The sequence below is a fragment of the Anser cygnoides genome, chromosome 29, assembly GCF_040182565.1.
Source record: "Anser cygnoides isolate HZ-2024a breed goose chromosome 29, Taihu_goose_T2T_genome, whole genome shotgun sequence".
NCBI lineage: Eukaryota > Metazoa > Chordata > Aves > Anseriformes > Anatidae > Anser > Anser cygnoides.
Window position 1 is genome coordinate 2,356,474 of NC_089901.1, and position 24,404 is coordinate 2,380,877.

The window sequence follows — 24,404 nt, forward strand, 5'->3', positions numbered from 1 at the left end:
ACCTCACGGGGTGACTTTTACCTCAAGAACCGAAGAATTTACCTCAGAAACGGGGAGTTTTACCTCAGGAAAAGGCGGCTCTACCTCAGAAAAGGTTTTTTTAAACCTCGGACAGGGGTTTTTTAACCTCAGAAGAGGAGATTTTACCTCAAAAAAAAAAAAAAAGGTATTTTTTTTTACTCAAAAACGACGCTTTTCCCCACACTGAGCCACCTCTCACCGCCGCCTCGCGCTGCCGCCGCCACCTGCCCCTCGTCCCGCCCCCCGCCGCGCGCCCATTGGCGGAGGCGGCACCGATTGGCAGGAGCGGCGCCCAATGGGGAAGCGCCTGAGCCCCTGCACCCTCCGCGCATGCGCCCCCCTCATTTCCAGTCAGCCGCCGTGCGGGCAAGGTGGGCACGGTCCGTTCCCCCCCCCGACCCCCCCCCCCAAAAACCAGCCTCGGTTTTAGCCTCCAAAGTTTAATAATAATAAAAAAAAATCATAATACAATAAAATAAGGCCCCCCCGGCCCCCCCCCCCCGCTACAAAGAGCCCGAGACCGGTAGTGTCGGCGAGGGGGCGGGGGGGGGCCCGAAGCCGCCCCCCCACCTCTTCCTCTCCCCCGCCCCCCCCCCCCCCAGCCCCCAATTCCTATAAAAAACCCGGCGCGAGGTGGGGGGAGGGAGGGGGGGGGCTGGGCCCTGCTGTGCTGGTTGTGCCCCCCCCCGGAGCTGGGGGGGGGTCCCGGGCCCCCTTTGCGTGTGGTCCCCCCCCCCCGGACGATACAAAAGAAATCAACTCAAATAATTACAGCACGGGGCGGGGGGGCCGCTCCGGGGTGGGGGGGGGCGCGATGGGGTTTGTTTTTTTTGGGGGGGGAGGGGGGCCGCGGCCTCCTGGTCCCCCCCCCCCCCGTTTCTCCCCGCCGCCGCCGCCTTCAGGCGCGTCCATCCGAGGTGGGGGCTCCGCATCACGAGTCCTGGGGGGGACACACACATGTAGTGCCCCCTCCCCAATAAATCCCCCCCGTGCACCCCAAAAGCCCAAGGACCCCCCATAGCCCAAAACCCTTTTTAAGGACCGTCCCCCCCCCCCCGTCCTAGCACTTCGGGGGCCCAGATACCCTCCCATGCCCCCCAGTTGCCCGCCCCCCCCCCAATTGGGGTCTCCTCTTCCCCCCCATTACCCCAGGACCCCCCCCCAAAGATATTGGGGTCCCCCTCACCCCAAAGCCCCCTCGGACCTCCCCCTTTAGTTACACTGACTCTCCCCCCCAGGATAATGAGGTCCCCCCCAGCCCCCCAGGACCCCCCAATTAATTACACTGCCCCCCCCAAGATATTGGGGTGCCCCCCCACTCCCCCCATAGTCCCCTAGGACCCCCCCCAATTAATTACACTGCCCCCCCCCAAGATATTGGGGTACAGCCCCACAGCCCCCTAGGACCCCCCCCAATTAAGTCCACTGCTCCCCCCAAGATACTGGGGGCCCCCCAAGATACTGGGGGCCCCCCCAAGATACTGGGGGCCCCCCAAGATACTGGGGGCCCCCCCCAAGATACTGGGGTACCCCCCATTCCCCAAGACCCCCCCCCAATTCATCACTACCCCCCCAAGATATTGGGGTGCCCCCCACTCCCCCTAGGACCCCCCCCAATTAATTCCACTGCCCCCCCCCCCCAGGATAACGGGGTCCCCTCCCCACTCACCCCCGTGGCGTGGGGGCCGGGGGGCTGTCCCGGGGGCCCCCCTCAGGACCCCTGCTCCTCTTTGGCTCCAGCTCCTCCTTGGCCAGGGGGGCATCGCCCCGCTCCCCCGGCGCTTGCGGCGCCGCTCGGGGTCCCGGCCCCGGCCCCGCGCCCCCGCCGCTCCGCCTGCTCCAGCTGGGGGGGGACATAGGGTCAACGTGTGCCCCCCCCCCAAAGATTTGGGGGGATTTGGGGTCCCAAAAGCGAGGAGGAAGGGGAATAAGGGAGGGTTTTGGGGTCCCCAAGGAAATTTGGGGTCCCCGCTTGAGGAAGAGGGGGAGTAAGGGAGGGATTGGGGGTCATCTTGAGGAAGGGGGGGCAATAAGGGAGGGGTTTTGGGGTCCCCATTTAAATTTGGGGTCCCCCCTTGAGGAAAAGGGGGAATAAGGGATGGGGTTGTGGGTACCGAGGGTTTTGGGGTCTCCTCCTTCAGGAGGAGGGGGAATAACGGGCGGGTTTGGGGTCCCCAAGAGATTTGGGGTCATCTTGAGGAAGGGGGGGCAATAAGGGATGGGTTTTGGGGTCCCCAAAGAAATTTGGGGTCCCCCTTGAGGAAGAGGGGGAATAAAGGAGGGGTTTTGGGGTCCCCCCCTCGAAGAGGAGGGGGAATAGGGGATGGTTCGGGGTCCCCATGTCAAGGATGCGATAAAAGAGGGTGCGGGGAAATGCCCGGCGGCGGTTTTGGGGTCTCCTGTGACCATTTTCGGTCCCCGCCTTGAACAGGAGCTGGGAGAGGACACGGGGAGGAGGCCGGGGAAGGTTTTGGGGTCCGGGGGGGCTATTTGGGGTCCCCGAGATGCAGGAAACAGAGGGAAACATTTCGGGGGGCCCGGTTCTGGGATCGCCGGGGGATTTTTGGGGTCCCCTGCGAGACTCAGGGCCGGCTCGGGGTCCCGGGGAGGCTCCGGCCTCGACCTCGGGTGGTCGTGGGGTGGCTTTTGGGGTGGTTTTGGGTTACTGGGGGCTTGGGGTGGCTGGGGGGGGGGGGTTGGGTGTCTCAGGGAGGGTTTGGGTGTCTTGGGGGGGGGGGTTGGGTGTCCGGGGGAGGTTTTGGGGTGCCCGTACCTCGAGGAGGAGGCGGAAGAGGCCGAGGGGGGCGGGCGGGCGGCCTGCAGCAGGCGCCAGATGCTCTGGGCCTCGTCCAGCGTCACCTCGAGGAGGTCGCCCTCCATCATCAGCTCCTCCAGCGGCCGCCGCGCGCCCTCGGCCAGCTCCAGCACCGGGCCCTGCAGCCGCGGCAGCGCCGCGCTCAGCGCCTCCAGCTCTGCGGGGACACGGCGGCACGTGGGGGGACGCCCCGAGGACCGGGGGGCACCCCAAGGACGGGGGGGCCACCCCGAGGACAGGGGAGACATGACGAGGACACTGGGGGCCACCCCAGGACGTTGGGGGACCACCATGAGGACCTGGGGGTCACCCCAAGAAACGTTGGGGGGCACCATGAGGACGTAGGGGTCACCCCGAGGACATTGGGGCCACCCCAAAAACATTGGGGCCACCAGGAGGACACAACGAGGTCGTGGGGGCCACCCCAAGATGTTGGGGGACCCCCATGAGGATATAGGGGGCCACCACGAGGACGTGGGGGGACACCAAGAGGATGTGGGGGCCACCCCAGGATGTTGCGGGACCACCATGAGGACACAGGGGTCACCCCGAGGACACTGGGGCCACCCCAAAAACACTGGGGTCACCCCAAGGACGTGGGGGCCACCCCAAAAACATTACGGGCCACCCCGAGGACACTGGGGACACCACGAGGTCATGGGGGTGCCCCAGGACATTGGGGGACCACCATGAGGACCTGGGGGACCACCCCAAGAAATGTTGGGGGGCACCATGAGGACCACAGGGGTCACCCCAAAAACACTGGGGTCACCCCAAGGACGTGGGGGCCACCCCAAGGACATTACGGGCCACCCCGAGGACACTGGGGCCACCACGAGGACACTGGGGGCTGCCCCAGGATGTTGGGGGGCACCATGAGGACGTGGGGGTCACCCCAAGAACGTTTGGGGTCACCCCGAGGACACTCGGGCCACCCCAAAAACTCTGGGGTCACTACAAGAACATGGGGGGGTCACCCCAACAATGTTGGGGGACCACCATGAGGACCTGGGGGTCACCCCAAGGAATGTTGGGGGGCACCATGAGGACCTGGGGGTCACCCCGAGGACATTGGGGCCACCCCAAAAACATTGGGGCCACCAGGAGGACACCACGAGGACGTGGGGGCCACCCCAGGATGTTGGGGGACCACCATGAGGACCTGGGGGGTCACCCCAAGACACGTTGGGGGGCACCATGAGGACGTGGGGGTCGCCCCAAGAACATTTGGGGTCACCCCGAGGACACTCGGGCCACCCCAAAAACACTGGGGTCACCACAAGGACATTACGGGCCACCCCGAGGACGTGGGGGGCACCCCAGGATGTTGGGGGACCACCATGAGGACGTGGGGGGACACCCCAAGAATGTTCGGGGTCACCCCAAGGACGTGGGGGCCACCCCAAGGACATTATGGGCCACCCCGAGGACATTGGGGCCACCCCAAAAACATTGGGGTCGCCACAAGGACGCGGGGGGCCACCCCAAAGAGTTGGGGTACACCCTGAGGCCGTTGGGGGCCGCCCCGAGGACGTGGGGCCAGCGGGTTCGGGAAGGGAACGGGGCCGACACGGGGGGTCCCGGGCCCCGTGGGGCTTCCACGGGATCCTCCGGGATCCCGTAGATCCCCTGGGATCCACTGCCCCCCTGCAGCCCCCCTGCAGCCCCCCCAAACGTTCCCCGCGCCCCCACTCACCCGAGGGCAGGGGGCCGTTCTTCTCCGGGCTGGGGGCGTCACCGTTCTCCACCGAGACCTGGGGGGTGGGGAGGACACAAAAAGGGTCACGGAGAGGGGCGTTGTGCCCCCCAAACCCCACTACAGCAGCTCCATGCCCCCCGCCACCCCAAAAGCGCCCCTAAAGCCCCTGTCGCCCCTAAAGCACGCCCCCGCTGCCCCAAAAGCTGCCCTGGCCAGCCCCAAAGGGGTCCCCCCGCCCCTAGAAGCCCCCCACCCCAAAATGCAACCCTAAAGCCCCCGCCACCCCAAAAGCTACCCTAGGTGCCCCAAAAGCCGCCCCCTGCTGCCCCAAAGCCCCCCCCCAAGTCCCCACCACCCCTAAAAGCTGCCCCTGCTGCCCCCCACCGTCCCAAAAGCCACCCTAGCTGCCCCAGAAGCTGTCCCCTGCTGCCCCAAAAGCCTCCCACCACCACCCTAAACAGCCCCCGCAGCCCCTAAAAGCCGCCCCCTGAAGTCCCTACTGCCCCAAAAGCTACCCTAGCTGCCCTAAAAGCCTCCCGCCACCACCCTAAAGGGCTCCCCACCGCCTGTAAAAGCCCCCCACCCCAAAAGCTGTCCCCCAAAGGGCCCCCCACCACCCCAAAGGGCCCACCACCCCAAAAGCCACCCCCTAAAGTCCCCACTGCCCCCAAAGCTGCCCCTAAAGTCCCCACCGTCCCAAAAGGGGCCCCCACTGCCCCCCGCTGCCCCAAAGCTGCCCCCACCACACCCCCCAAAGCCCCCCACCAACACCCCAAAGGGCTCCCCCCTGCCCCTAAAAGCCCCCCGCCCCAAAAGCCGCCCCCCAAAGCTGCCCCCCCCCCGCCCCCAAAAGGGCCCCCCACCGCCCCCAAAAGCCGCCCCTGCCGCCCCAAAGCTGCCCCCACCACCCCGGGCCCCCCGCCCCAAAGCGCCCCCACCGCCCCAAAAGCCTCCCACCAGCACCCTAAAGGGCTCCCCAACTGCCCCTAAAAGCCCCCCGCCCCAAAAGCCGCCCCCAAAGTCCGCCACCCCCAAAGGGCTCCCCACTGCCCCTAAAAGCCCCCCTGACCCCAAAAGCCGCCCCCCAAAAGGGCTCCCTACCACCCCCAAAGCCGCCCCCAAAAGCCCCCCAAACTCCCAAAAGCCCCACCATCACCCCCACAAGCCCCCCACCGCCCCCAAAAGCCGCCCCTGCCCCCCGCCGCCCCCAAAGCTGCCCCCCACCGCACCCCACTGCCCCAAAAGCCTCCCACCAGCACCCTAAAGGGCTCCCCAACTGCCCCTAAAAGCCCCCCACCCCAAAATCCGCCCCCAAAATCCGCCCCCACCGCCACCCTAAAGGGCTCCCCACTGCCTCTAAAAGCCCCCCACCCCAAAATCCGCCCCCTAAAGTCCCTACCACCCCCAAAGCCGCCCCCAAAAGCCCCCCCAAACCCCCAAAAGCCCCCCCGACCCCCAAAAGCCGCCCCCTAAAGTCCCCACCACCCCCAAAGCCACCCCCAAAAGCCCCCCCAGACCCCCAAAAGCCCCCCCAGACCCCCAAAAGGGCCCCCCAGACCCCCAAAAGCCACCCCTCCTGCCCCAAAGCTGCCCCCCCACCACCCCAAAAGGGCCCCCACGCCCCCAAAAGCCCCCAGACCCCCAAAAGGGCCCCCCAGACCCCCAAAAGGGCCCCCCCAGACCCCCAAAAGCCCCCCCAGACCCCCAAAAGCCCCCCAGACCCCCAAAAGCCCCCCCCCCCCCCCCCCCCCGCCCCCCCCAAAAGCCCCCCCCCCGCCCCCAAAGCCCCCCCCCCCGCCCCACACCTTGGTCTGCTCGTTGCGGCTGGCCTCCCGCAGCGCCCCGGCCCCGTCGCCGTGCAGGCGGTGCCGCAGGGCCGCCAGGCGCTCCAGGGGGCGGCCAGCTCGGGGAGGCCAGGAGGCGGCGCGCGCGGTCCTGCCAGGTGATGGCGCGCTCCGTCAGGCACTGCAGCGCCTCGCCCTCGGGCAGCCGCACCGGCAGCTTCTGCAGGGCCACCAGCAGCGCCAGGATGGTCTCGAGGCGCGGGCGGCGCGAGCGCTGGCAGAGCGGGCACAGGAACTTGGCGTCCCACTCCCACCACGGCGCCGAGGGTTTTGGGAGGCCAGGCGGGGCCAAGCCACGCAGGAGGCGTGGAACCAGTCCCGGCAGAGCTGGCACTGGAGCATGCCGGGGGTGGGAGGCTGGCCGCAGACGCACGAAGGAGGCCCGGGGCCGGGAGCGGGCGGCGCGGGTTTTTGGGAGTTGGCGTGGCGCAGGCGCAGCATGCCCTCCTTCTCCTTCTGCTCGCCTTCCTTGAAGGCCACGATCTAACGGGGACAAAAAATAAATAAATAAGGGGGTGTAGAGCGAGGGGGAAGGGTTACGGGGCGCCCGGCGGCTCGCCCGGCCCCTCACCACGGCGCCGGGGTCGCGGAGATCCTGCGCCGACAGCCCCAGGCTCTCGGCGTCCAGCTTGTAGAGCCCCGGCTGCTCCTGCCGCCACTTGAGCCGCTTGCTGCTGTCGGAGCCGGCGTCGGCGCAGGGGCACAGCACCTTGGGGGGGAGGAAATAAAAAAAGGAAAGGGGGCTGGCCGTGAGGTCCCCGCCCCTCTTTTTGGCCCCCCGGCGGCGCCGTCACGCACCTCGAGCAGGGTGTAGCAGGAGTTTTTCTTGAGGAAGGTGCGGGAGGCTTTGTCCCGCCACGAGTGGGCCGTGCCCACCTGCACCTCGAGCTGCCGCAGCTCCTCCAGGCGCACCGGCAGGTCCCGGCCCACCGCCACCAGCCCCTCGAGATCGTCCAGGCAGGGGTAGTGGTCTCCGTTCTAGGGGAAAAAAGGAAAAAAAGGGGGTGAGCGCCCCCCACCCAAAATAAAAGCACGGGGAGGGGGCGGCGGAGCCCACCTGGATCTCCTCCACGTCGGCGATCCAGGCGCGAGCCTTGGCCAGCGCCTCCTTGAGGGCCTGGATGTTGGGCAGCAGCGCCGGGATGTTCTCCGCCTCCTTGATGATGGCCGCCAGGGTGGCGGGGGGTGCTTCTGCCTGCGGGGGGGTGGGAAATACAAGGAGGGGGTGAGGACCCCACCCCCAAATCCCAAACACGGCCTCGCCGACCCCCAGGAACGGAGGCGGACGAGCCCCAGCCCCCTGAAACCCCTCCTGAGGGACGTGGGGAGGGCTCCCGGGCCCTGTAACCCCTGAAAAGGGCACAGGGGGCAGCCCCCAGCCCCTTAATCCCCCTCCCAAACCCCAAACGTCCTCCTGGGGGATACCGGGACCACCTGAAGGGACTCAGGGACCCCCTCCAGGGACACAGGGACCCCTCCAGCCCCTTAACTCCCCTTCCCAAAACCCGAAAGAGCCCCTGAGGGATACCAGGACCCCCTCAAGGGACCCAGGGACCCCCAGCCCCTTAATTCCCCCTCCCAAACCCCGAAGGCCCTCCTGGGGGATACCGGGACCCCCTCCAGGGACTCGGGGACCCCCTCCAGGGACCCAGGGACCCCCCCCGCCCCTTAACTCCCCCTCCCAAAACCCAAAGGAGCCCCTGGGAGGATACCAGGACCCCCTTAAGGGACTAAGGGACACCCCCCAGCCCCTTAACTCCCCCTCACAAAACCCAAATACCTCCCTAGGGGATACCAGGACCCCCTCAAGGGACTCGGGGACCCCCCAGCCCCTGAATTCCCCCTCCCAAACCCCAAAGGAGCCCCTGAGGGACACAGGGACCACCTGAAGGGACTCCGGGACCCCCTCCAGGGACACAGGGACCCCCCCGCCCCTTAATTCCCCCTCCCAAAACCCAAAGGAGCCCCTGAGGGACACCAGGACCCCCTCCAAGGACCCAGGGACTCCCCCCAGCCCCTTAATTCCCCCTCCCAAACCCCGAAGGCCCTCCTAGGGGGATACCAGGACCCCCTCCAGGGACTCGGGGACCCTCCCCAGCCCCTTAATTCCCCCTCCCAAAACCTGAAGGAGCCCCTGAGGGACACCAGGGACCCCCTTAAGGGACTCCGGGACCCCCTCCAGGGACACAGGGGACCCTCCCCAGCCCCTTAATTCTCCCTCCCAAACCCTGAAGGCCCTCCTGGGGGATACCGGGACCACCTGAAGGGACTCAGGGACCCCCTCCAGGGACTCAGGGACCCCTCCAGGGACACAGGGACCCCCCCAGCCCCCCTCACCGGGGGGGGGCCGCATCCTGACCTGGCCTCCAGGCACATCTGGGCCTTCTCCTCCCAGCGCTGGGCGATGGTGAGCAGCTCCTGCAGCTCGGCCATGGCCACGTCGACGGCGGGGCTGGGCGCCACGGTGCGGCCGGCCTGGATCAGGCCCCTCATGACGGGGAGGGGGACGCGGGCGCGGGGGAGCGCAAGGTGGCCGTCACCTCCTCCAACCAAGCGGCCTGGGCCAGCTGCCGCTCCAACCTGCGCCCCTCCGGGACCTCCACGCCGAGCCGGGCCCCCCGTTCCAGCAGCCCCCGTAAAGCCCCCGGAGCTGGGGGGGCCGCTCCGGGTCCCCCCGGGGGTCGCTTCCAGAGCCGCCCGCGCCTCCGCTTGGAAGGCTTCGACGCGTTCCAGCAGGGCCTGAGGGGGGAAAAAAGGGGGGGGACACGGTCAGCGCTGCTGACTTGGTGTCCCGCCCCCTGGGGGTTCCGGGGGGTGGGGGGGACATTGGGGGGCCCCCCGGCTCACCTGGACCTCCCCGATTTGGTGCATGACGCAGGGGAGTTGGTTCATCTGCTCCAGGAAGGCGCGGAGCTCCTCCACCGTCAGCGAGGGCGCTGGAAGCCTGGGGTTGTTTTGGGGCGGGGGGGACAGGGGACACGTCACCCCCCTGCTGCGGGGACGTGGGGGGGCTGGGACCCCCCACACACCACCAGGGTGGGGACAGAGGCGAACGGGGCCTGGAGGGGACAGGGCAGGGACGAGGGGACGTGGCACGAGCCTGGGGGCTGCAGGGGACAGAGCCAGGGGACAGGGAGGGGACAGGGCAAGGACGCGATGGGGACAAAAAGCCACCTGGGCACCGCAGCGATGCGGTGACAGGGGACGGGGAGAAACAGGACGGGGAGAAACGGGGCGAAAACGGGGGAGAAACGGGACGAGAACGGGGAGAGGACGGGACGGGGATGGAGAGGGAAGGCAGGGGGGCTTCGGGGGGACACCGGGGGACAGCAGGGGGACACCGGGGGACGCTCACCCGGTCTCCTGGGAGCTGATGAGCCCCAGGGCCTCGGAGACGCAGCGCTCGGCCTGGCTGAGGCAGCCCTTGAGGCGGTGCAGCAGCTCGTTCTCGGGGAACTTGCGCTCCCGCGCCTCCGACTCCAGCGCCCGCAGCTCCTCCAGCGCTGCCGGGGAGGGGACGGGGACGTCAGGGCCGCGCTGGGACCCCCCCCGACGCCCCTAAAAGACCCCCCCCGCCTTTTTTTCCCCCCCGGACCCCCCACTCACTCCGCTTGCGGCCGTCCTCCACCTCCAGGGCGATGCGCACCTTGTTGGCCCACGTGTCGAAGGACTCGGCGCGCACCTTCAGCTTGTGCAGCATGGCCGGCAGCTCGTCCAGCGTGTAGCGGTACCTTTTGGGGGCAAAAAGGGCTTTTTTGGGTTTCCAGTTTTTTTTTTTGGGGGGGGGGAAGCATGGACGCTGTGGGGATGCCAAGGGCTGTGGCACCCCCAAAACCGTGCCCCAAATCTCCCTTATGGGGACACAGGGACCCAAAACACACCCAGACCTCAACCCCATCCCACTATTTGGGGACACCAAAACCCACAGCACCCTCAAACCGTGCCCCAAATCTCCCTTATGGGGATGCAGGGACCCAGAGCACCCCCAAACCGTGCCCACAGCTCCTTTACAGGGACACCAAGGCCCAAAGCATCCCCAAACTCTGCCCAGGTGCCCCTTTTGGGGGACACAGGGACCCCCAGCACCCCTAAACCATGACCATGTCCCCCTTTTGGGGACCTCAAGACCCCCAGCACCCCCAAACAGTGCCCACATCCCTCTTTTGGGGACACAGGGACCTGCAGCACCCCCAAACCATGCTCACGTGCCCCTTTCGGGGGACACAGGGACCCAAAACACACCCAAACCGTACCCAGGTGCCCCTTTTGGGGACACCAAGGACCACAGCACCCCCAAACCATGACCAGATCCCCCACTATGGGTACACCAAGACCCTCAGCACCCCCAAACCGTGCCCACATCCCCCTTTTGGGGACACAGGGACCCAATGCACCCCAAACCACGTCCCCGTCCCCCTCTTTGGCTACACCAAGACCCCCAGCACCCCCAAACCGTGCCCACATCCCCGTTTGGGTACACCAAGACCCATGGCACCCCCAAACCGTACCCAAACGGGGGGATGTGGGCACACCAAGACCCCGGCACCCCCAAACCGTGCCCACATCCCCCTATTTGGCTACACCAAGACCCCCGGCGCCCCCAAACCGTGCCCACATCCCTCTTTGGGGACACAGGGTCCCAGAGCACCCCCAAACCATGTCCACGTCCCCCTCTTTGGCTACACCAAGACCCCAGCACCCCCAAACCGTGCCCACACCCCCTGTTTGGGTACACCAAGACCCCCAGCACCCCCAAACCGTGCCCACATCCCCCTATTTGGCTACACCAAGACCTCCGGCGCCCCCAAACCGTGCCCACATCCCTCTTTTGGGGGACGCAGGGCCCCAAACCATGCCCCCGCACCCCCCCCAATCCCTCTTTTGGGGGACGCGGGGCCCCAAACCACGCCCCCGAACCCACCCCCCTTTTGCGGGGAGCCCCCACCTGAGGTACTGCTTGCTGCGGGGGCACTTGCAGAGGTCGTCCATGTGGTAGAGGCAGACGAGGCACTGCGGGCAGTCGTAGCAGGCCAGCGCCGAGAGGAAGCACGTCGTCTTGCACTTGTCGCACTGCCTCTCGTCGTCGGGCAGCAGCTCGAACGCTTCCCTCTCCGCCTCCGTGATGCCCTGCGGGGTTCGCGGGGCGGCTCAGCGCGGCCCCGTCCCCGAACGCGTCCCCCCACCCCCGCCGTGGCGGTGTCCCCTCCCCACCTTTTCCAGCAGCGCCTTGCGGAGCTTGCGCTCCTCCTGCACCAGCACGAACATCTCCTTGTGCACGGCGGCCGCCAGGTTGAGGTCGAGCTTCTCGGGGCAGGCTGCCATCTTGCAGATGAGCTCCTCGTGGGAGAAGACGCAGTAGCGGCGCAGGCGGCGGTAGTGCTCGATGCACTGCCGGCCGGCGGGGAGCTGGCAGGAAAAGGGGGAACAGGGGGGACACGTCACCCCCAAAATCGCGGGGGGGTGGGGGGCGGAGGGGCTGGGGTAGGGCGCGGGGGTTTAGGGGCGCGCTGAGGGGTTTGCAGCGGGTTTGGGGGGGGGTTTAGGGGGCGTTTGGACCGGGTTTGGGGGGGTTTAGGGGGCGTTTGGACCGGGTTTGGGGGGTTTAGGGGTGCACTGAGGGGTTTGCAGCAGGTTTGGGAGGATTTAGGGGGCATTTGGCCTGGGTTTGGGGGGATTTAGGGGCGCGCTGAGGGGTTTGCGGCGGGTTTGGGGGGGTTTAAGGGGCATCTGGACCGGGTTTGGGGGGTTTAGGGGGCATTTGGACCGGGTTTGGGGGGTTTAGGGGGCGTTTGGACCGGGTTTGGGGGGGTTTAGGGGGCGTTTGGACCGGGTTTGGGGGGTTTAGGGGTGCACTGAGGGGTTTGCAGCAGGTTTGGGAGGATTTAGGGGGCATTTGGCCTGGGTTTGGGGGGATTTAGGGGCGCGCTGAGGGGTTTGCGGCGGGTTTGGGGGTTTAAGGGGCATTTGGACCGGGTTTGGGGGGCTTTAGGGGGCATTTGGACCGGGTTTGGGGGGCTTTAGGGGGCATTTGGACCGGGTTTGGGGGGCTTTAGGGGGCATCTGGACCGGGTTTGGGGGGCTTTAGGGGGCATTTGGACCGGGTTTGGGGGGCTTTAGGGGGCATTTGGACCGGGTTTGGGGGGCTTTAGGGTGCACAGAGGCATTTAGCCCGGGTTTGGGGGGTTTAGGGGGCATTTGGACCGGGTTTGGGGGCTTTAGGGGGCATTTGGACCGGGTTTGGGGGGCTTTAGGGGGCATTTGGACCGGGTTTGAGGGGGCTTTAGGGGGCATTTGGACCGGGTTTGGGGGTTTAGGGGTGCACAGAGGCATTTAGCCCGGGTTTGGGGGGGTTTAGGGGGCATTTGGACCGGGTTTGGGGGGTTTAGGGGTGCACTGAGGGGTCTGTGGTGGGTTTGGGAGGATTTAGGGGATATTTGTTCTGGGTTTGGGGGGATTTAGGGGTGCACAGAGGCATTTGGCCCCGGTTTGGGAGGATTTAGGGGTACACTGAGGGGTTTGTGGCAGGTTTGGGAGGATTTAGGGGGCATTTGGCTCGGGTTTGGGGGGATTTAGGGGTGCACAGAGGCAGTTGGCCCGGGTTTGGTGGGATTTAAGGGTGCACAGATGAGTTTATGGCAGGTTTGGGAGGATTTACGGGGCATTTGGACCGGGTTTGGGGGGATTTAGGGGTGCACAAAGGGGCTTGTGGCTGGTTTGGGAGGATTTAGGGGGCATTTGGCCCAGGTTTGAGGGGATTTAGGGGTGCAGAGAGGCATTTGGCCCAGGTCTGGGGGGATTTAGGGGGCATTTGGCCCAGGTCTGGGGGGATTAGGAGTGCTTAGAGGGGTTTGCCCTGGGTTTGGGGGGATTTAGGGGTGCACAGATGTGTTTGCCCCAAGTTTGGGGGGGATTTAGGGCTGCTTGAAGGCTTACGCCCGAGGTTTGGGGGGATTTAGGGGTGTTCAGAGGCGTTTGTCTCACATGTGGGGGAATTCAGAGGGCATTTGCCTCAAGTCTGGAGGGATTTAGGGGTGCTTAGAGGCGTCTGCCCCAGGTTTGGGGGGATTTCGGAGTGCAGAGGCGCTTGCTCCAGGTTTAGGGGGCATGTGGCCCAGATTTGGGGGTGTTTGCATTGGGTTTGGGGACATATGAAGGTGTTTGCCCTGGACTCGGGGGGATTTAGGGATATATGAGGGCATTTGCCTCAGTTTTGTGGGCTCTGGGGGCATGTGAAGGTGTTTGTCCCAGATTTGGGGTGGTTTTTAGGGGGATCCTAGGTTTGGGGGGGCCTAAAAATGCTGACCCCCGGTTAGGGAGGATATGGGGAAGGTCAAAGGCATTTACCCAGAGTTTGGGGCATTTTGCTGTAAGTTTGGGGGCAGATTTGAAGATATTTACCCCAAATTTAAGGAGTTGGGGGTGGCGCTGCCCCAGATGTTGGGGTATTTTTTTCTGGGGGGCTTCAACACATTCACCCCAGATTTAGCGGAGGTTCTGGGTGTCTGCCCAGGGTTGGAGAACATTTTTAGGGGGGTCTTCCCTACATTTAGGGACCACTTCACCTCAAAAACCACCTCCCACCCCATACCACAGCTCGCCATCGCCCTGCGAGGGAGGGCACGGCGCTCGCGGCGCCCCAAATCCCCTCCTTCTGGTTCACCCAACATTTTTGGGGGGGATCGCCCTGTATTTTGGGGGGGATCACCCCATTTTTTGGGGGCTCACCCAGTCGGCGGTGCAGAAGTTGACGGCCTCGGCGAAGTTGTAGCCCTGGTTGAAGCCGCTGTGGTACGCCCGCGGGGAAGGTGATGACGAACTCGCCGGCGCACTGGTTGGTCCTCACGACCTACAAATGTGGGGGGGTGGCACAACATAGGGGATAAAACGGGGGGATTTGGGGACGCGGCGGGGCTCGGGGCCGCCCCGATACTCACGGGGACGCCGTGGGCCATGAGGGTGTTGGGGTTCATGAGGGTGACGAGCTGGTGCAGCAGGTCGGGCTGGCTCTCGAAGAGCTCGGGCGTCAGCTTCTTCATCACCTCCTCCAGGTGCTCCGCCGCGAAGGACGGCACGCCGTACCACGTCTTGGGCTCGCCCCTGGGGAGACAAAGCGGGGGGCAGGGGCACCCCGAAACCTCCAGTCACCCCGCAGCGCGTCTTGGGACGGCCCCCAGGGGGCGGCAGCACCCTAAAAGCAGCCTTCAGCGTTTCGGGCTCGGCCCTTGGGCTTCCTCCTGCCCCGCGCCACGTTGTGGGGTCACCAGCACCCCAAAAGCCTCCTCCGGCCCCATCCCACATGGTTGGCTCACCCCTGAGGGAGCAGCAGCACCCCAAAAACTTACTCCCATTTCTTCACCTTGTCCCTGAGTGGTCAATAGCAACCCCAAAAGCCTTTCCTTGCCCCATCCCACATCTTGGGACGGACCCTAGGGGGTCAACAGCACCCCAAAAACCTCCTTCCATACCTTGAACTTGTTTCTGGGGGATCAATAGCACCCCAAAAGCCTCCTTCCATACCTTGAACTCGTTTCTGGGGGATCAACAGCACCCTAAAAACCTCCTTCCATAACTTGAGCTCATCCCTGGAGGGTCAACAGCACCCCAAAAACCTCATCCCACATCTTTTGCTCACCCCTACAGGGTCAATAGCACCCCAAAAGCCTCCTTCCGTATCTTGAGCTCATCCCTGGGGGATCAACAGCACCCCAAAAACTTACTCCTGTATCTTGAGCTCACTTTTGGGGGGTCAATAGCACCCCAAAAGCCTCCTTCTGTATCTTGAGTTCATCCTTTGAGGGCCAAGAGCACCCCAAAAACCTCATCCCACATCTTCTGCTCACCCCTACGGGGTCAATAGCACCCCAAAAGCTTCCTTCCGTATCTTGAGCTCATTCCTGGGGGTCAACAGCCCCGCAAAACCTCATCCCACCCCTTCTGCTCACCCCTACGGGGTCAATAGCACCCCAAAAGCCTCCTTCCGTATCTTGAGCTCATCCCTGTGGGCTCAACAGCACCCCAAAAACTTACTCCTGTATCTTGAGCTCGTTTTTGGGGGGTCAATAGCACCCCAAAAGCCTCCTTCCGTATCTTGAGCTCATCCCTGGAGGGTCAACAGCACCCCAAAAACCTCATCCCACATCTTTTGCTCACCCCGACAGGGTCAATAGCACCCCAAAAGCCTCCTTCCGTATCTTGAGCTCATCCCTGTGGGGTCAACAGCACCCCAAAAACTTACTCCCGTATCTTGAGCTCATTTTTGGGGGGTCAACAGCACCCCAAAACCTCCTTCCGTATCTTGAGCTCATCCCTGGGGGTCAACAGCCCCGCAAAACCTCATCCCACCCCTTCTGCTCATCCCTGAGGGGCCCAAGAGCACCCCAAAAGCCTCCTCCTGCCCCCCCGAGCCCCCCTACCAGTGGAGGTAGTTGATGGAGTAGCTCCAGTGGTCCTCGATGTGCCAGCAGAAGGCGGAGAAGACCATGCCCACGTAGAGCCAGGGCACCTTCATGCCCGAGATGTCGGCGTTGATGTGGCACAGCACCGACTGCTTCAGCACCGGCATCACGTTCAGGTTCCAGCCGCTGCCGGCGTACTCCTGCGGGGGGAGGGACGGTGTCACCCCCACGTTGGGGACAGCATCGCCCCCCTCCGCGGGGACAAACGGGGACCCCCCCCCTTCACCTCCTCCTCGGGAGAGAGCTTCCTCTTGCCGTCGCTGATGGGGAAGCCGCTGCCGAATTCCTTGGAGTGGATGTCGGCGCCGTACTCCACCGTCACGTCCTCCTCGATGCTGTTCACCAGCCGCCAGAATTCCTTCTCCACCAGCTCCGTGGGGACCATCTGGGGGGGGGGGGACACACGCACGCGTCAGGGACAAAACGGGGGCTCGGGGGGGGTCCCCGATGCCCCGCGGGGGGTGTGGGGACTGACGTGGACGGGCATGTTGAAGTAGTCGGCCTTGAAGGAGTCGGCCATCTCGCCGAAGCTCTGCAGCGTGTACTCCCGCGTCGCCTGCTCGAAGCCGAAAGCCTCCGGCGGCCGCTTGCATTCCTTTGGGGGGGGGGGGAGAGACGGGGGGGGGGGCTTGGGGTGGGGGTCTCTGACCCCACAGAGGGAGCAGGAGTCCCCCAGCCCCACAGAACCGATAAAACAGGACAAAAGGGTTCCTCGGCCACGCGTGCGGGACGGGTCCCCGGCTTTCGAAGCGGACGCGACGCGGATTTCTCGGTCCCCCGGACGGAAGGGGACGTGAATCGGGGGTCCTCGGCCCCACAAATAGGATGCGGGGGTCCCGAACCCGCAGAAAGATGGGCTAAGGCGAGATTCAGGGGTCCCTGGTCCCGCAAACAGGACGCGCGGGTGCTGGCCCCGCAGAAATACGGGACGCGCTGCGGTCTGGGAGGCCCCAGCTGCGCAGAGGGCACGCGGGGGTCCCCAACCCCGCAGACGCAACACCCTCTGGGGGTCCCCAACCCCGGCGACGTGACACGGGGGTCCCCGGCCCCGCAAATACGGGATCTGGGGTCCCCAGCCCCGCACGCGGATGGGGAAGGCTGCGAACTGCGGGGTGGGGGGCCCCTCGGACACGACACGGGGGTCCCCGTCCCCACGCGGAGATGGGACGCGGCGGGGACAAGGGGGGGTGTGTGACCCCGCGCCCCCCCCTTACCGCCATGACGCATTTGGGGCAGCGCCAGATGCCCTTGGGGATCTCGGGCAGGGGCGGCAGGAGGCAGAAGATGTGGTAGTTGTCGTCGCAGCCGTCGCACAGCAGCAGCTTGTCGTCCTCGTCCCCCCGCGAGCAGATCCGGCAGATGTACGAGTCCACCTGGCGGGACGCCGCCAAGGGGTTAGGGGGACGGGGAGGGGGTCCCGGCCCTATTTGCCGGTCCCGGAGCCCCCCCCGAGCTTTCAAGCCCCACTTACGAACTGGCTGTTGCTGTGGCTGCGGCGCAGGCGCATGGTCATCTTGGTGCAGGGCTCGGGGCTGTGCCGCAGCTCCTCCTTGCCCTCCAGGTAGGCGCGGGGCGACGCCGGCTCCACCTTGGCCTCGGGCCCCACCGGCTCCTCCTTCACCACCACGGTCGGGGGGCACTCAGGACCCTCTTTATCTGCGGGGCGATACGACGGGGGGTGGGGGGTCACAAAGCCGCCCCCGGTAACCCCCGGCCCACCCCATCGCTCGCTGCCTCCGCCCCACGGCACCTTTTTTCCGCAGGGTCTTGTCTTTGGCCACCAGCCCCAGCCCCAGCATCTTGGGGCCGGCCCCGTAGATCTGCAGCTTCTTCAGCTCCGGGTTCTTCTCGATGTCCTCCTCCGTCGGCTCGGGCTGCGGGACAAGCATCGGGGCGGGGGGCTCCCTAAAAGCTCGGGAGGGGGTTATTTTAATTTTGGGGGGGGGTCGGGGCGCGGCGGGGGCGCTCGGGGAAGGGCTCACCTCCTGCTGCAGGCGCTTGGCGCGCCGGCCGTAGCTGTTGAACTTGGAGGGCTGGACGGACTGGCGCAGCGGGATGCTGTGGGGCTTGTACTCCCGGTCCTTCTCCTCGCTCTCGAACGGCCTCGTGTTGCACTGCTGGAGGGACGGGGCCGTCAGCAGGGACCCCGGTTCTAAAATCCTCCCCCCCGGTTCTAAAATCCCCCCAAGGTTCTAAACCCAACCCCCGGTTCTAAAATCCAACCCCTCCGGTTCCAAAACCCCCCCCCAAGGCTCTAAATCCCCCCCCCCAAGGTTCTAAAATCCAACCCCTCCGGTTCTAAAACCCCCTCCCCCCCCCGGTTCTAAAAATCCCGTCCCGGTTCTATCCCCCCCCCCCCCTCCGGTTCTAAAATCCAACCCCCGGTTCTAAACCCCCCCCCCCCAAGGTTCTAACGCCCCCCCCAAGGTCCTAAACCCCCCCCCCCAACCCAAGGTCCTAAAATCCAACCCCTGCGGTTCTAAATTCCCCCCGAAGGTGCTAAACCCCCCCCCCAGGGGTTCTAAAACCCAAGCCCCCTGGTTCTACACCCCCCCCCCCCCCCCCCAAGGTGCTAAAACCGCCCCCCCAAGGTGCTAAACCCCCCCCCCCCCCCCCGGTTCTAAATTCCCCCCCCCCGCGGTCCTAACCCCCCCCCCCCGCCGGTTCTAAATTCCCCCCCAAGGTCCTAAACCCCCCCCCCCCCAGGTCCTAACCCCCCCCCCCCCCCCCAAGGTCCTAAACCCCCCCCCCCCAGGGGTTCTAAATCCCCCCCCCAAGGTTCTAAAATCCCACCCCCCGGTCCTAAACCCCCCCCCCCCCGGTTCTAAATTCCCCCCAAGGTCCTAAACCCCCCCCCCCCGGTTCTAAATTCCCCCCCCAAGGTCCTACCCCCCCCCAAGGTCCTAAACCCCCCCCCCCCCCCAAGGTCCTAAACCCCCCCCCCCCAAGGTCCTAAACACCCCCCCCCCCCCAAGGTCCTAAAATCCAACCCCTCCAGTTCTAGATGCCCCCCCCCCCGGTTCTAAAACTCCCCCCAAGGTTCTAGATGCCCCCCCCAGGGTTCTAAAATCCAGCCCCTCCGGTTTTAAATCCCCCCCCCCCAAGGTCCTAAAACTCCCCCTCCGGTTTTAAACCCCCCCCCCCCAAGGTGCTAACCCCCCCCCGCGCCCTCACCACCAGGTTGGCCCCCGACTGGTACATCTCGTAGGGGTAGATGATGCGCTCGTAGTGGGCGCGCAGCAGCGAGCCGATGTTCTTCCCCGACGGGTAGGCGAGGCGCTGCGCCACCCGCGCCCACCGCCGGTCCTTGCAGATGGCCTCGTAGCCCCCTCCTCCATCACCACCTGAAAACGAAGCCGGGGGGGGGGGGTTACGCGATGTCTGCCCCCCCCCCCACCCCAAAAAATCCCCCCCCCGGACCTTGCTGAGGCTGTAGAGGTCGAGGATTCGCCGCTCCACGTTGGGGATCTTGAGCGAGGAGCCCTGGATCTCCCAGAACTTGGCGATCTGGTCCAGGTAGTTCAGCTTCACCCGGGTCTGCGCCTGAAAACGGGAAGGGGGGGCACGGGGGGGGGCGTTCAGGGCAGCGTGAACCCCCTAAAAGCGGCCTGGGGGGGGGGGGCACGGCGAGGCCCCCCGCGCTCACCTCCAGCTCGTTGAGGCGCTGGATGCGCGGGGTGAACCTGAAGTTGTCCACCTCCACGGCGAAGGGGGGCTGCCAGTCCTGGGGGGGGGCACGCAATTAAAATGGGGGGGGGTTAACAGCCGAGACCCCCCCCCCCCCACAACGCTCCTATGTCGGGGGGGGGGGCGCGGGATGGCCGCAAAGCCACAGCGACCCAGCGGCACCACCCCTTGCACGGGGTGACCCCCCCCCAAAATTGATGGGATGGGGGGGCGCTAAAATTGCTGGGGGGCGCTAAAATTGCTGGGGGGGGGGCGCACAGGGCTGCGTGCACCCCAAAATGGAGGGGACACGGTGGGGGGGCGGGGGGGGCACGCACACACGCGTACACACACCGGGGGGGGGGGGCGGTGACGCCAGCACGGCCGGGCCCGGCCCTCCCCGGAAGCCGTTCCCCACCCGCCGGGCTCATGGGGGCCCCCCCGAAAAAAAAAAAAAACAAAACCACCCTGCGAGCATCGTGGGGACCCCCCGCACCCGAAACGGGACGGGGGGGGACAAAAGGACCCCCCCGCGTTAACGCCGCGGCCGTAACCCCCCCCCCCCCCCCCCAAAAACAGGAAGCGACCAACGAATGGGGGGGGCGATGAGCGCAGCGGGGGGGCTCAGAACTTTGTCCCCCCCCCCCATTTTAGGGTCCCGTCCCCCCCCCCTTCACAAGGGGACCCCCCCCCCCGCCGCTCGCCAGACAAAGGCTCGGCGCTGGCAGCCATATTGGCCGGGGCACTGTTGTTGTTGGGAGGGCCGGCGCTTGGGGGGGGGGGGGCCCCCCTCAATGCCCCCCCCCCACCATTTAGCCCCCCCCTAAATCCTAAAATCACCCTTCACCTCCCCCCCAAAAAAAAATTCCCCTTAACGCACAGCTCGGGCGTTACGGGGGGGAAATGCGCCCACCCCCCCCCCCCCCCCCCAAACAGCCACACTGGGGGGGCACACATAACACATGGCCCCCCCCCCAGCATATTTAGGGTATTTAGAGCCCCCCTCCATATTTACCCCCCCCGTGGATATTTGCCCCCCCCCAATCACTGTGGGGTTATTTACCCACCCCGATGGGGTATTTACACCCCGGCACGTGAGGGGGGGGGGCAATTACCCCCCCCCCCATGGCGGGGGGGGGGCAATTACACTCTCAAAATAAATATTTACCCCCCGAACAAAATCCCCCCCCCAAATAAAATTAAACAACCCCAGGGGAGCAGCTGCCCCCCCCCCCCGTAAGGGAATATACCCCAAAGGGGGGTAGAAAGTTACCCCCCCCCCAAGGGTATTAACCCCCCCCCCGGGGTATTTAACCCCCCCCCCAGGGGTAAATAACCCTTCGGGAGGGGGATTTCCCCCCTAAAATCTATAAATGACCCCCACAGGGACAGACCCCCCCCAAAATAGATTAACCCCCCCCCATTTCGGGGTTGGAATCAGTCTAAAAAATGTAATTGCCCCCCCCAAAAAGGTAACGATCCCCCCCAAAAGTAAGTACCCCCCCAAAGTAATTGCCCCCCAAGAGGTAACGAACCACTGAATAAAGTTATTGCCCCCCCGAAAAAAAGGTAACGAACCCCTAAAAAAAGTAATTACAGCCCGAAAAAAGGGAACGAAGCCCTGGAAAAAGTCACTGCCCCCCCCAAAAAAAACTAATGGACCCCTGAAAAAGGTTATTGCCCCCCCAAAAGGGCAATTGCCCCCCCCCAAAGGGGCAACTGGCCCCCCCAGGGGGTGAGTTACCCCTCCAGATGGGGGATTGCCCCCCAAAAAGGGTAACTGCCCCCCCCCAAGGGCAATTACCCCCCCCCCAAGGGGTGAGTTACCCCCCCAAAAAAGGGCAACTGCCCCCCGGGGGGAGTTACCACCCCCAGAAGGGGGATTACCCCCCCAAAAAGGGCAATTGCCCCCCCGGGGGAAGCTACCCCCAGAAGGGGGAGTTACCCCCCGAAGGGGAATTACCCCCCCAAAAAGGACAATTGCCCCCCAGGGGGTGAGTTACCCCCTAAAAAGGGTAACTGCCCCCCCCAAGGGCAATTACCCCCCAGGGGGTGAGTTACCCCCCCAAGAAAACAACTGCCCCCCAGGGGGGAGTTACTCCCCCAGATGGGGGATTAACCCCCAAAAAGGGTAACTGCCCCCCCCCAGGGCAATTACCCCCCCGAAGGGGTGAGTTACCCCCCAAAAAGGGTAACTGCCCCCCCAGGGAGCGAGTTACCCCCTAAAAAAGGGTAACTGCCCCCCCCAAGGGCAATTACCCCCCCAGGGGGTGAGTTACTCCCCCATAAAGGGTAACTGCCCCCCCCCAAGGGCAATTACCCCCCCCCCAGGGGTGAGTTACCCCCCCAGAAGGGCGATAACCCCCCAAGGGGCTGCACCCCCTGCCCCAAACCCCCCCAAACCCCCCCGTACCCCCCCCAAACCGTCCCGTACCCCCCCCAAACCGCCCCGTACCCCCCCCCCCAAACCCCCCCTACCCCCCCCCCCCGTACCCCCCCCAGGACCCCCCCCGTGCCCCCCCCCCCCCCAATAAAAGAAGCCCCCCCCACTCACGGCGGGGGGCCGGATCTTGCAGATGCCGCTCTTCTCGGCGATGGGCCGGATCTTGGCGATGTACCCCAGGGGGTCGCTGAACTCGGCCCAGCTCGGCTCGAACACCGGGCACTCGGGGGGGGCAGGAAGTCCTCGGGGGCTCCAGCTCGCCGGGGACCCCCCCCCCCGGCTCCCCCCGCCCCCGGCGAACCAGCTCGCCCCCCAGTCGCCCCCGAGGGCCGGCGGCGGCGGCGGGGGGAGGGACGCCCCGCTGGGCCCCCCCGAAAGGCCGCCGGGCCTTGGGGGTGGCGGCGCCGCCGTCGTCGGCCCCGGGCCGCCCCCCCGCCGCCCCCCGCTCCTCGGAGGCCTTGCGGGGGCTTCGCTCGTCGGCGGCGGCGGTGGAGGCGAGGGGGGGCGCCCCCGGGCCCTTTCCCTCCGCCCCCCCGGGCCCGGTTTTCCCCCGCGGCTCCCCCCCGGCTTTAGGCCCCCGCGGAGCCGCCGCCGGCCTCTCGTCCCCCGCCGCGGCCTTGCAGGAGGAGGAGGAGGCCGAAGGAGGCCGAGGCGGGGGGGGGCACCCCGACTCGGGCTGCTGCTCCGCCGCCCCCCTCCTCCCCCCCCGCCGCCTTCCTCCCCCTCCTCTTCCTCGCCCCCTCAGGCGCCGGGGGGTGCCCCAGGGCGGAGACCCCCCGCGGCCGGCCCCCACTCGGCCCAGCCGCCCCCCACCGCCCCCCGCTGCTGCTGCTGCGGCTCCTGCTGCTGCTGCTCCCCTTCCTCCATCCTCCCCGCCGCCGGGGGGCCCTCGCCGCCGGGGGGGGAACCCCTCACGGGGCCATGGGGGCCCCCTCACCGGCCTGCCCCCCCCCCCTCCTCCTCCTCCTCCTCCTCCCCGCCGCCTCGCCCCCGGTGCCGGGGGGGCGAGCGCAGCCGGCTCCTTCCCCCCGCCCCCCCTTTCCCCCTCCTCCCTTACTCCTCCTTCTCCCCGCCGCCTCGCCCCGGGGAAGCGGCGCCCGCCGGCCCCGCTCTCCGCCCGCCTTCAAGCCCGAGGCCTGCCCGGTCCCCCCGGCCGGGCCGCCGCCGCCATTTTGTGTTCCCTCCTCCTCCTCCTCCCTCCCCCCCCTCCCCGGCCTCCCCCGCGCACTGCGCAGGCGCGCAGGCCGCCGCGGGGAGGTGCTGCGGCTCGCCTCGCGGGGACGTGTCCTTCCGCCGCGCGAGGGGAAGTACGGGGGGGGGGCCGAGCGCCGCGCCGCCGCTGCTGGCTCCGAGGGGAGGAGGGGGGAAGAGGGAGGGGGGCTCCGGCCGAGGAACGGCTGGCGGAGGGCGGCGGGGGCGGGAGGAGCGGAGAGGAAATAGTCCCTAGGCCCCGCCCCCTCCCGGCGGCGGAGGGATCCTCCCTCAAGGCTCGCCTCCGCCACTGGGTCAGCGGAGGCGCCGGAGCTTCTTGCGCACGTTTAAAGGAGCGCAACGCGCATGCGCCGCCCGGGGGAGGGGCGGGGCTGCGGCGCGCGGTGGCCACGCCCACGTGGGCGTGGTCTGCGAAAGGCCCCGCCCCCCGAAGCGTCCGGCCCCGCCCCACGGCCCCTATAGGCCCCTATAGGCTCCTATGGGCCCCTATAGGCCCCCTATAGCCAACCCCCCAATAGGCCCCTATAGACACCACCACCCCCCCCATAGGCCCCTATAGGCCCCTATAGACCCCTATAGGCCCTTATAGCCCCCCCCCCATAGGGTCTTATAGACACCACCACCACCACATAAGCACCTATAGGACCCTATAGACCCCTATGGGCCCCTATGGGCCCCTATAGATCCGCAGCCCTGCAGCCCCAGAACCCCAACACCACGTCCTATAGCCCCTGGTGCGCTGTTACAGCCCCTATAGCCCCCAGGCCCCAACCCCATAGCCCCTATAGCGCCCGGGTCCTTATAGCCCCATGACCCTATAGCCCCTTCAACCTATAGCCCCAGAGACCTGTAGCTCGTATAGCCCCATTACACCCCACAACAACCCCAGCATGTCTATAATCCCAGCCCTCTATCGCACCAGGCCCCTATAGCCTGGAACCCTCCTGGCCCTTATGGCCCTACAGTCCCTTCAACGTATAGCCCCAGAGCCCTATAGCCCCTACCACAGCCCCCATAGCCCCATTACACCCTCCCAACCCCCCGGCATGTCTATAATCCCAGCCCTCTACCACGCCAGGCCCCTATAGTCCCCAGGTCCTTATAGCCCCACGGCCGTATAGCCCCTTCAACCTATAGCCCCACAGCCCTATAGCCCCTACCACAGCCCCCATAGCCCCATTACAGCCCTCCCATTACCCCCTGGCATGTCTATAATCCCAGCCCTCTACCACGCCAGGCCCCTATAGTC

At 66.2% G+C, this 24,404-nt stretch overlaps 1 protein-coding gene across 1 annotated transcript; it reads right to left on the minus strand.

Moving 5' to 3' along the window:
* Positions 1-789: 789 nt before the first annotated feature.
* Positions 790-24,362, minus strand: KDM5C (lysine demethylase 5C). The gene is given in 35 exon segments (XM_066984587.1): positions 790-961; positions 1,691-1,799; positions 1,802-1,846; positions 1,849-1,864; positions 2,795-2,823; positions 2,826-2,993; positions 4,533-4,590; positions 6,341-6,443; positions 6,445-6,649; positions 6,652-6,862; positions 6,951-7,088; positions 7,178-7,357; positions 7,437-7,574; positions 8,717-9,118; positions 9,227-9,323; positions 9,735-9,882; positions 9,986-10,110; positions 11,325-11,506; positions 11,591-11,785; positions 14,105-14,179; positions 14,181-14,225; positions 14,314-14,476; positions 15,793-15,974; positions 16,061-16,219; positions 16,310-16,429; positions 17,049-17,207; positions 17,306-17,490; positions 17,585-17,708; positions 17,817-17,948; positions 19,009-19,166; positions 19,169-19,178; positions 19,255-19,377; positions 19,481-19,558; positions 22,055-22,683; positions 24,353-24,362. Coding segments are annotated over 35 exon segments (5,073 nt in total).
* Between the last annotated feature and the right edge of the window lie 42 nt (positions 24,363-24,404).